Source organism: Gorilla gorilla, chromosome 16 (genome assembly GCF_029281585.2).
Source record: "Gorilla gorilla gorilla isolate KB3781 chromosome 16, NHGRI_mGorGor1-v2.1_pri, whole genome shotgun sequence".
Classification (NCBI taxonomy): domain Eukaryota; kingdom Metazoa; phylum Chordata; class Mammalia; order Primates; family Hominidae; genus Gorilla; species Gorilla gorilla.
This window is the reverse complement of record NC_073240.2, coordinates 40,695,881-40,708,178: the sequence shown is the minus strand read 5'-3', so window position 1 is coordinate 40,708,178 and position 12,298 is coordinate 40,695,881. Positions and strand designations below refer to the sequence as shown.

Sequence of the window (12,298 nt, the reverse complement as noted above, 5' to 3'; positions counted from 1 at the left end):
GCCACCTCATTAAAGCAGTGAACCATATGAAGGCAATCTAAACCTTTGAGAGGTTCCTTAATGATGCTTAATCCTCTTGTTTATAATAAAGATTTATAAGGAGTTAGAGAAATATTTGAGATAAGAAAATCTCAATTATTAGATGGACTTTATTAAGCATTTTCTAATTATAAATCTTTAAAATATGCCCCCCTACCACTCTCCTTCCAGTATTAGGGTAAAATAAAAACACAGGCAATTAGTTTGTATGGGATATAGGAGTATTATATAGAAAGAAAATGACATGATACAACTTTTATGAAAGGTATATTAAACTGACAAAAACAAGAATACCCTATTGAGCATAATAGACCCTGCTGTACTGGTAAATGTGCATGGCAAAAAATTACGCTATGCTCATTCTATAAGCATCTTCTAAGTTTCCTCCTTTCAGCCAAAAAGCAATGAATATGACATGGGAGGTGGTTGTGGTTTTGTTGTTTTTGTTTTGGTGCCAATTTGTACAGCCCAGACTCAAATGCTCAAGGGTATCTAATATATATCTGATGGTAGGAGTGCAGTCCTCATGGTGAAAAATGGTTTGTATAGTTCCTGGGTCATCTTAGCTGTCAACAAGGGGAAACACCAAATAAGACTGACCTTGTCATAAGGAAAGGCTATGAAATGAATATTTACTTATGACACCCAGAAACAATAATAGCTACCAAAAGAAGCAGAAACATGACTCAATGTGTTTCTAATGGCCTTCACTAATTAAACAGATGAGGCAGAATAGGTCCCTACAGCCATAAATAACCATCATGTTAAACTTACCAAATGACACAATGTTAGTGCTAATATAAATAAAGAGTACTTAATCTTTTTATTTTATAGGTGAGGGAAATTAAAGTCTAGAAAAGTGGCATGTCCATTCAGATACATAACCAGCAAGCAAGAAGCACCAAATTAACACAATATTCCATCTATGCTTTTGTTCTCAACATTAATGATTTAAATAAGGAGTTTGCCTTGATTATAATTGTCAGTAAGTCAGTTTAAGAAACTTCCATATGACAAGAGTATTAACCACTGTACCAAGACAAACAACTGGCACTCAGAAGAAAGGCATACCAGAAGCCCAATACACACATTCACCAATAATTTTTTTTTAATATTTGCTGGATGCCAATATTAGCCTATGTCATGAGTCACACACACATATACTCAGATATTTATGGTATATAGGAGAAATTATTTTGCTTTAAAATACTGTAACAATAGACTGTCCAGAAAATGCAACCCTTCCCCCATAATCTGAGCTACTGCAACCACAAAACAAAACAAAATTACAGTTTTAAATTATATTTTTTTCTTAAAGCCCCAAGCTTTATCAAAAACAATGAGTTGTAAAAGGATTCTTTTTTTTTTCAATAGCTAAGCCCAGGGTCCAAATAGCACTTCAAAAGCACAACGAATTGCACAAAAGAACCCTGCAGTTTGTCAATTTTCTGTGCCAGCCCTTGGCATTTTTATGGTGTAGTTCAAGTCTAATAACATTTTAAATGCTTCATCTTTTCATATTTTTTCCCCACGTTGTTCCCAGGACACAAGAGAATGAGTGGCAGAAGATTACTAATTGAAAAAGAAGAAAAATAATAATTAAAATGCAAGACTGAAGACATAGTAATTGACGCATCAGAAAATTACCTGCTTTGCATGCTCTCCATCGTCAAAGTCTTCTGGAAACTTAGGCGAAGTGGGCTAAAAAAATATATTCAAATCAGCAAGGTTTTGGCAGACTGCCACAGTAAAAGCATTTATTCACCATAAGTAAGAAAATCAAATACAGAAATAAAAATTTGCTAGCAAGAAAAGATAGGTGATACCTTCTTGAAACCTGACGCTTATTCTTCCAATTACATACACATTATTTTAATATAAACTTTACCGAAATGACAGCCTCACGCAAACCTCACTCTTCACTTTCGTCCTCATGCTGTCTGCACCTTTGACCTCACATACTATAACATTGGTCCCTTTTAGCTCAGGCAGTAACAGAGGCAAGGACTAACCCCAAACACATAAATGGAAATTTCACTGAGAAAAAAATTTCAAGGGGCAGAAAGCACATCTGGGTACAAAGTAAAAACATAATGGCTTCAGAGAACAACAAAGTAGTTTAATTAAACATGCAGATGAAAAAAGGCAAAAAAAAAAAAAAAAAACAAAAACCACACCCATAAACCAACACAGATAGAGTAAGATAAAAAAAATCTCTACTTCCCCAAAAGTTCTCAGCTTTCTGGTAAATAAACATGAATTTTAGACTAAAGAAAGGCACTTCATTAAGGACATAATCATCTAAGAGCACTGCAGTCAAGGCAAGGCAATAGTAATCACTTCACTTAGTCCTATACTTTAGGAAGACAGCTGTCCACACTGTACTGACAGTAAAATAATTCGTTTTCAAAATTATCCAGAGAAGTGTTCTTATAGTGGAATACAGGAGTATTCTTACTGCATTCTAGTTATCGTGTTTATGAATTAACTTAATAAATATTCCTGCTTCACTCTGCTCAGTAAGAAAGAAGGTGGCTCTCCAGATGTCTTGCTCATAAATATGTGAATTTAAATCACTCTCACCCAAACCTCACTCTTCACTTTCATCTTAATGCGGTTTGCTCATGGGCATCTCTGACCTCGCACATGTAACGCTGGTCCCTTTTTAGCTCAGGCAGTAAATGAGGCAAGGATTAATCCCAAGAACACAAATGGAAATTTCAATGGGAAAAACATTTCAAGGGGCAGGTATTTTTTTCAGACCCATTTTAACTTCTGGTCTTGGTAGTTTTCTTTAGACGTTACTACAACTGGTCCATTCAACAGGCATCTTTAACTTCTAGAACCAAATACCCATTTCTTTACAGTCTACTCCCTTGTTATAACCATATTCATATCAAGCCCAATTTTGTGGCTTCTTCCTTTGCTTTAAAATCAAGAGTAAATCTCAGAATAATTTTTTAAAAAGCAACTATAACCTAGCAATTTCTCCAGGTAAGATTTCCAAAAACAAACAAAACTGGGGCAAGTTTCCCATCATCAGAGGTAGGGTTCCATTTACCTCGCTGTGGAAACATAGTGGAGAGACCAGTAAGATCCCTCCTACATGCTGATGATCTTTGGCTCCCAAAACTGCTATTTTAAGAATTTAACTGAGGTGACTTCCTTTGCTCAGAAAAATGTTTCACTAAAAATGGGAAAACTGGTTAGTCTGGCATATCTGAATAAATGAGTCATTAAAATTACAGTAGGGCAGCCTCTTCTATATTATAAATACCAGAAAAATATCCTGCTTTGAATTCTGATCTCTGTGCTAAGATTCGGGTTACTGAAAATGTAGGCACTAAAACACCTGATACATACATCTCTGAGTTGGTTGAGAACAAAGATCCTTTCTGAAGCCGTGACCATGGGGTGATAGGACATCTCAAAGAAGATAATTCCCAGGCTGAAGAGATCCACTTTCTGAGGGGGAAGAATAATTGCATTTAGAGAGCCTTGATATGAAAGTATAATTTACCAGGGAATTACAGGGTAAGCATTGTTAGCTGAAATAAAGTTTGTAGGAGTACAAAACAGGTCACACTGGAAAAATGTGAAGATTTGTTCTTAAAAATTATGGTTATAAAGGCTAAATGATATATTTTGTATTCAGATGATGATAAAATATTTGGCATGATGTCTTTAAACATTTTCCTAGAAATTTTTTTTCTTTTTTGAGGCAGAGTCTCACTCTGTTACCCAGGCTGAAGTAGAGTGGTGCAGTCTCGGCTCACTGCAACCTCTGCCTCCTGGGCTCAAGCAATCCTTCCACCTCAGCCTCCCAAGTAGCTGGGACTACAGGTGTGCACCACCATGCCCAGCTAATTTTTGTGTGTGTATTTTTTGTACAGAGTGGGTTTTGCCATGTTGCCTAGGCTGGTCTCCAACTCCTGGACTCAAGTGATTCACCCACCTTGGCCTCCTAAAGTGCTGGGATTACAGGCATGAGCCAACATGCCTGGCCTTCCTAGAAAATTAATGGTAACTGGTTTAGTTGTATCCACAGACATAGAAAACCACTGGCTGAAAACTGGAAATAATGGCTGAAGAGCAAGGACAACTGAGATTGATCATAAGAATTTGCTTTGTTTCACATCTTAGCTAACCATCTTAAAAGTGAAACACAGACCAAAATCTGCGGCTGATAGAAAAGGCCAGCTCCTGACTACAGGGTCATATGGCCTTCAAAAAGAAGAGAATCTTGCCATTTGTGACAACATAGATGAACCTGGAGGACATTATGTTAGGTGAAATAAGCTAGACACAGAAAGGCAAATACTACATGATCTCACTGGTATGTAGAATCTAAATAAAAGTCAAACCCACAGTAACAGAGAACAGAATGGTGGCTACCAGGGGCTGGGGATTGGGGGTCAAGGGGAGGTGCTGGTCAAAGGGCACACATTTTCAGTTATAAAATGAATACATTCTGGAGATCTAAAGCACAGCATGGTGACTATAATTAATAATAACGCATTGTATTCTTGAGGTTTGCTAATAAAGTAGCTCTCAAGTGTTCTTACCACACACAAAAAATGGAAACCAGGTGAGGTGATGGGTATGTTGGTCAGCTTCGTTGTGGTAATCATTTCACAATGTACACATATATCAAAACATCACATTGTACACCCTAAATATAGACAAGTTTCATCAGTCATACCTCCATAAGCTAGGAAAAAAATAAAAAATAAATAAAAATAAAAAGCTACAGAAAAAACCACTAAAGTCAAAAAACTAGAAGGATATAAATAATCAAGATAACTATTAAATAATTGACAAAAACAAAAAAAGTATCTATAATAAAAAGAAAAAAGAAGCAAAAAGGCAAGTCGTGCAGAGAAAATCTAAGTAGGGTGCCACGAAGGAGAAGATGGCCTTGGGAAGGGAGTGCATCTGAGGAAACCGAGCATGACACGGCTGCCAAGGAAAAGACTGCACATGGTCAGGGGCACAGAGGTGCAGGGTGTAGAGCCGCTTTTAGGACAATGGAAAACATTTTCAAGAAATACTCCTGAATACATTTGGACTCAAAGAGGGGGCGGCGAGACTCTTGGATTGTCACTGGTGACCTCCGACATCTTAAAAACATTCACTGTGGCATTTCCTATACGTGTTGGCTATAGAAAACATAGAACAAAAGCACCAAGAATAAAATAGCAATCTCATGATCCCACCACTCAGGGATATTTATTACTGATGTCTAAGATGCCTCCACTTTGGTTTTTTAAAAAAATATGTATATACGGCCGGGTGCAGTGGCTCATGCCTGTAATCCCAGCACTTTGGGAGGCTGAGGCAAGTGGATCATCTGAGGTCAGGAGTTTGAGACCAGCCTGGCCAACATGGCGAAACGCTGCCTCTACTAAAAATACAAAAATTAGCCAGGCATGGTGGCAGGCGTCTGTAATCCCAGCTACTCGGGGGTCTGAGGCAGGAGAATCGCTTGAACCTGGGAGGCGGGGGTTGCAGTGAGCTGATAGCCCACCGCTGTGCTCCAGCCTGGGCGAAAAGAGCAAGACTCCATCTCAAAATAATAATAATAATAATAATGACACTAAAGGTGTCTGCCCACACTCACAGTGTGTGCAGTCCATCTCCTGATACCCTAACCCTCACCCTCACCAGGTACTTAGAGGTCTGTTTCAACTTTATGTTGTTGTCCAGTGCTCCCTGTCAGAACCAAAACCCAGGCTTGAATCTCCACTGCAAGCCTGAGCATTTGCTTTGATGCAAATTGCTTTCCTAATGTATTTTATTTTATACATATATAATTGATTCAGACAGGGTCTTGCTCCGTTGCCCAGGCTGGAGTGCACTGGCATGATCATAGCTCACTGCAGCCCCAATCTCCTGGCCTCAAGCAGTCCTCCCACCTCAGCCTCCTGAGGAGCTGGGACTACAGACGTGTGCCACCAGGCCTGGCTAATTTTTTTGATGTTTAGTAGGAATGAGGTTTCGCTATGTTACCCAGGCTGGTTTTGAACTCCTGAGCTCAGGCAATCCTCCTGCTTCAGCCTCCCAAAGTCCTGGGATTATAGGCATGAACCACCATGCCTGGCACCTAATGTGTTTTTAAAGTTTAGCTTTACACTCTTGCCCTAAGTGATCTCATCCAGTCTCATAGCTTTAAATCCTATCTGTGTGCTGATTTCAAATTTATCCTTCTGATTCTCACCTTTCCTCTGAACTCAAGTGTTGGGTCTCTAACAATCTACTCAACATCTCTAATTGGATTTCTCATCAGATATTTCAAACTAACATGCCTCAAACTGAATTTTTCTGTCATCCTCTCCTCCTTCCTCTTATGTCTTTCCTTAGGTTTCCTCACTTCAGTCAAATACTCTTCACCCAGGTGTTCCAGAAAGAAACCTGAGCCCTGGACTTTTTCCCTTCCTCATTCTCATCCAACATCCCTTCCGTTGGGAAAATCTCTCAATTCCCTTCCTAACTCAGCACACTTCTCTCCATTTCTACTGCTTGCAGTCCAGTTCCAGCTGCCAACTGCCTTACCAGGACTTCCTGCAGAGCCTCCTCGCAGCAGCCAGAGTGAACTCTCTTGCTCAAGATTCTTCACTGGCTCCCTGTGTACTTCAAATTAAATGCACACTCCTTATCCAGGCCAACCTGGCTCTGTGTGATCTTTCCCTGCCTTCTTTTCCAGCTTCACTTCATGCCTCTGTCCCCTGTTGCTTGCCACACTGTGGCCACACTAGCCTTCCTTTTGGCTGTCTTAAATGTGCCAAGCTCTCTCTCACTCAGGGCTTTCTCTTTATGTGTGCAGTTTCCTCTGCTTCTTACCATCTCCCTCCCTGGCATGTGTCAGCCCCCAAATCTTTGTGGCTTGTCCTTTCTCATCCTTTATCCTAAATGCCATCCTCTCAAGAGATCTTCCCTGGTCAATCTGTTCTCTTTGTCACTCAGTTCCATTTCTTTTCTTCCTAGCCCTCACCACAATTTGTGGCTATATCTTTTATTTTTTACTTATTTGTTGTCTGTTTCATCCACCAGTAGACAAGCTCCCTGAGGGCTGGAGCCACATCTGTTCCTGGCACCTTGCCCAAGATAGGGGTTTGTTTGCACATTCTTTGGATGGATGGATGGATGGATGGATGGATGGATGGATGGATGGACGGATGGATGGACGGATGGACGGGTGGATGGATGGGTGGATGGACGGGTGGATGGATGGGTGGATGGATGGGTGGGTGGATGGATGGGTGGGTGGATGGGTGGGTGGATGGATGGATGAATGGGTGGATGGATGGATGGATGGATGGATGGATGGATGGATGGATGGATGGACTGTAAGCTCCTGGCAGCAGCAGTGCCAGTTTCAGTCACTATCCTTAGGACCATGAGTCCTACCTGGAGTGTGAACGAGTGGATGTCTTGACTATTTTAGCTGGGACTAAACCCCAAATGCTGTGATCTAGATGTCCTATTACCTTAATTTTGAGATTCCTTTTCCCCACAAAACCTCTTACCTGGTTGTATGCAGATTTGGTGCTTCCTTGGACCTCTGGGCTTACATAGAGAGCAGTGCCAACCATCCCAGTTAAGTGACCTGTGTGGGGGAAAACAGAGGGAAAATGTCCCAATAATAGCACTTACAGAAGACACAAACTAAAAACAAAAAAAGGTTTCTTAAAAGTGAGGCATGATCTGTTAACTGTCTATGCCACTCACAGGAAGCAGCAGCATGCATTGTACCAAATGAATAACCATAAGTCACATATGGCCACACATTCGGTTCTACACAAGGATGTCTTTGCTATTGAAGAGGAGGGACAGTGCCAGATAAGACCCCAGACGGATCAGGTCATGAGGTAACCTCACATTACCAACGGAGGTTAGACAAAATAAAACTGTCTACCCCTGGGAGCCAATTATTCTACTCACTGAAGCTCTAATTTCTTAAAGTTCAAAGAATAATTCATAAATTGAAAAGGAAAAAAAATTAAAACGTTTCCATAATTTTGTTAACTTAAGGAGCAATTAAAATCTGCCGTAGAATAAAACCTTTACAAGTAAAAAACAGGTTTCAGGTTAAGAAATTCTGGGGTCTTTAACACATGGATGAAATATATAGTCTTCTGGGTTTACCTGAAGGGTCTGACTTAATCAAGTCTCCTGTCTGATCGTCTTGTTTGCTGTCAGCCTAAAAATATAAGTAAGCCAAATATCCAATTAAAACATGATATTATTCCATGAGAATGGCTTGTCTGTTTCTAAATGAAGACTGAGGAAATATTACATGGAAATCAAAATAATATAATAATGCTTTGAGTTTTAATTTTTTTTCTAGTTTAGTTAACCCACTAATGCAAGGCTCTCAGAAAACCCAATGAAATCAAGAGGGAGAGGGGCAATCACTGTACAACTCTTTCTTTAGGACAGAAATATGCAAACACTTAGAGAAACCAATTTATTTTCATGTTGCAAATGCCAAAAACAGAATCTGTTTTCTAAGAAGAGTAAGATTGTATTAAAAACAACAAATTCATCTTTCAACTTACCCACTGCTGTTACTTTCTCTGTGTCAACTTTTATTCTTCTTTCCTAGAGGCTGCTCAGCAAATGTGTTCCACCCTCGCTCATGGCTAATGCCCCCCAGGTAGCCTCACCTTGCTCCACTATGTGCAACAGTGTTGTCAATACCCTAAGTCACTATTGTTATGTCTGCACTTGTAATAGGTGCTTCCCATTACAAGCATCACCATCAGTAACACCGGCTTCAACATTCTTAGTGCTGGGCACTGTTCTAGGTGCTTTACCTGCATTCTTATTTATCTTCCTGATAACTTTTTCAGCTAGGCGCTAGTATTAGGCACACTTTACAAATGAGGTATTGAGAAGTTAATTAATTGTCCAATATCATGCTACAAAGCAGTGGCAGATATAGGATTCTAGTCCAGGTCAGTGAGATTCCAGAGCCTGAGCTCTTATCTATCTCACTATGCTACAGCCTTCCAGACATCAAGTTAAATCCTTTAGTTTGGGGATCAAGATCCCCACCATCTGGCCCGTCCTTGGTCTCAGCACTCTCCCATATACTCCATGGGGAGCATGATCGGGACCGTGTCCTTACTGTCTGCCTTCCCTCTCCTCCCTTTCCACTCCTAGTCTCACCTTCTAACTTGGCCCCAGTGGTTATTCTCACCATTAACTCAAATCCTATTTTCCTTTCCTGATCACCCTTGGAATTAACTGCATTTCCTACAGATCTTGGTGCTTAATAACTTGGGTTTATAATGTGAAGTAAAATTCCTCCTCTGGCATTCAAGGCCTACCACCTACAAGACTGCCCAACCTTCCAGTGACTCCTCAACTGCCCCGCATCCTCTTACTCTCCCCTGCACCTCACAGTTTTGACCAGTCAGACAGTATGCTGGTCTTTTGACAGCCAAGTCTGCTTACCCCGGGGCCTCTGCTTATGCTGTGCTTTCTCTCTGGAATCCCCATCCTGGGGCCACCAGGCCCTGCCCTCAACCTCCACCTGTTGGACTCCCAACCACCATTTAAGGACATCTGAAATGCCACTGTCGTTATCCAGCCTTTCTCGAGCCTCACAACTGTATGGTCTCCTGGTGTTTTATGTTTTTGAGCCTCATTTCCCCAAACCAACAAAAGCCTCTGAGGTATAAAGCAACTAGCCCAGTGTCAGGCATGGTAGACCAAAATACCAAATGATTTCATAAAGTACTGTACGCCTTTGACCACAATATTGTTCCCTAGCCAATAATTTTGTGTCCCTCAAGTGGAATGCACTCAAAAAAATATACTCACAATTGCAAAGCCTACAAGATCATTTGCAGCATACCCCTTCAGGTTTGTATAATCTCCTGAGGATTAGACAGCATAGTTCTGTGAACGCACTATTCTATCCGCTAACACTTTCAGGATTATCAAGGCATCTGAGTCTGTTTTTAGGTACAGTCTAATTTTTAAAATACTTACAGAAAAGGCTAGATGGTCTGTCGCCAAACCAAAATCACCTATTTTCACATGGTCATCAGAATCCAAAAAAATGTTGACAGGCTTCAAATCCCGGTGAATCATTCCCTGTTGAAAGAGAGTGAAGAAACAAACATGGTTTTCCATGCATAAAGTTATACCTACTTCCTAATTTAAAAGGCCAACCTAGCGATGAAAATCGTATGAGGTCTTCTCCCACAGACCACCCTGGTCCAGGCTGTCTGGCCTCTGCAATGTGTCCTGACTGTCCTATGACCTCTTTACTGTTTCCTAGTTCTACCTGGTGGTATCCTGACCAGGTGAATTCTAAATAGTTCCCTGTGGCATCCAAGGCCCCTTCCACTGGGTTCACCAAGTTACCTTTACCTCTGCTGCATTACAAAACCTCTCCTCTGGTCAGGGAGACACACCATTTTTATTCCTTCTTCTATTCCTTTCTTTGTACCCTCTCCCCTTCATAGGATACTCGCTTTTTTCCATGCATTTGCACTATACCAACATTTGCAAGTGCCAACTCATTCATGAGCCTTCCACAGTAATTCTAACAGTTCCACTTGGCATCCCCAGCACACACAGTAGGTGTGCAACAATTACTTGTTACATGAGACTGCTTTCTCATTTTCCTAATGGCTCGTAATCTGTACTGTTTCATGCATTATAATATAGAAAATAATGATCTCTTTTACCATTACATGAAGGTAAATTCTGGGTCCCTCTAAGAGCAAGAAGTCCCTCTCAAGCACGGGACACACACTTGTGCCTCCTTGTATTTCCAGGTATGGCACAGTGTTAGATGCCAGCAAATGGTTAGCCAATACTGAGCAAATTGGATGGAGTGGAAGAGAGCACAGGGGGCATTGTTCTAGCATCCCAGGATAAAATCACAGTAATACAGCTTAAATGGCCCTCATTAGAACTCATTTTCATTTCTAACCTTGCAAATTCTGCTTCTACGAAATCATTTACAAACTACACACGTGTAAATTACAGCCCTTGCTTCTCAGTATAAATACGGTACAGTACAAACATTTTAAGGTTAAAGAAATTTGAGGCAAAGGAAAAAAATAATGAATTTATATTGGTTAATGCATTAGACAATCTCATTTTAAAAATGTAAGCAGTGTTTCATCCTGAAGCTAGGCCCATTAGCATTTATATTATAATGGCAATTTCTAGCTTTAAAATGACATTTTAGACATGCGACAAGCTAAGTTACTCAGAAAGTCTCATTTCCCTTCTTGCTAGATGACCTTCTGGTTTCCCCGTGTTCCTAGGAAGGGTGGCATTAATTCAGTTAGAATCAAGTAACTTGGCAGGTATTAATCACATCCTTGCTTAATTCTTTTTTTCTCTTTTTTCAGATGAAGTCTCTTACTGTCACCTAGGCTGGAGCGCAGTGGTACAATCTCAGCTCACTGCAACCTCCACCTCCCAGGTTCAAGTGATTCTCCTGCCTCAGCCTCCCAAGTAGCTGGGATTACAAGTGTGCACCACCACACTCAGCTAATGTTTGTATTTTTAGTAGAGATGGGGTTTCACCCTGTTGACCAGTCTGGTCTTGAACTCCTGACCTCAAGTGATCCACCCATCTCGACCTCCCAAAGTGCTGGGATTACAGGCATGAGCCACCGCACCTGGCCCTAATTCTAAAGCACTCAAGGAATCATCCTCACATTCCCTACATGTTCAAATATTTTCTCCTCTCCCAGAGGTTAACAAATTTTTTCTGTAAAGGGCCAGAGAGTAAATACTTTAGGCTTTACAGTCCCTGTTGCAACTACTCAAATCTGCTGTTATGGAAAAAAAACAGCCATAGGCAATATGTAAACCAATGAGCATAGCTATGTTCCAATAACCTTGGGAGCACTGAAATTTGAATTTCATGTAATTTTTATGTGTCATGAAATGTTCTTCTAATTTTTTACAACGATTTAAAAATGTAGGAGTCATTATTAGCTCACAGGCCATACAAGAACAGGCAGTGGGTTAGATTTGACCTGTGGGCCAGTTTGCTGATCCCTGTCCTAACCTTTAAAGTTTTCTTAACATTTTTTAATGTTATACTCTGATACTTTGTAATATTTTATTGTCTTTGACACTTTGTTCTATTTCCTACAAAAATAGATGATGTCAATATACCCATAGCTTTCCCTCTATTTCAGTTTTTCTCCAATCTTACATTTGATATTTTTATGCAGTCATAAATTTATGTAAACATAAGTCTTCAGATATGAAATGTTGT

General features: G+C 40.3%; 1 protein-coding gene across 1 annotated transcript in view; it reads right to left on the bottom strand.

Moving 5' to 3' along the window:
* The window catches only part of EIF2AK4 (eukaryotic translation initiation factor 2 alpha kinase 4), a 101,440-nt gene that overhangs the window by 35,085 nt on the left and 54,057 nt on the right, over window positions 1–12,298 (bottom strand). The window contains exons 16-20 of the mRNA XM_019010832.4: window positions 10,039–10,143; window positions 8,185–8,239; window positions 7,566–7,645; window positions 3,403–3,504; window positions 1,687–1,740 (exon numbers count right to left, since the gene is read on the bottom strand). Coding sequence (XP_018866377.3) covers window positions 1,687–1,740; window positions 3,403–3,504; window positions 7,566–7,645; window positions 8,185–8,239; window positions 10,039–10,143 — 396 coding nt within the window. The remainder of the gene's footprint in view (window positions 1–1,686; window positions 1,741–3,402; window positions 3,505–7,565; window positions 7,646–8,184; window positions 8,240–10,038; window positions 10,144–12,298) is intronic.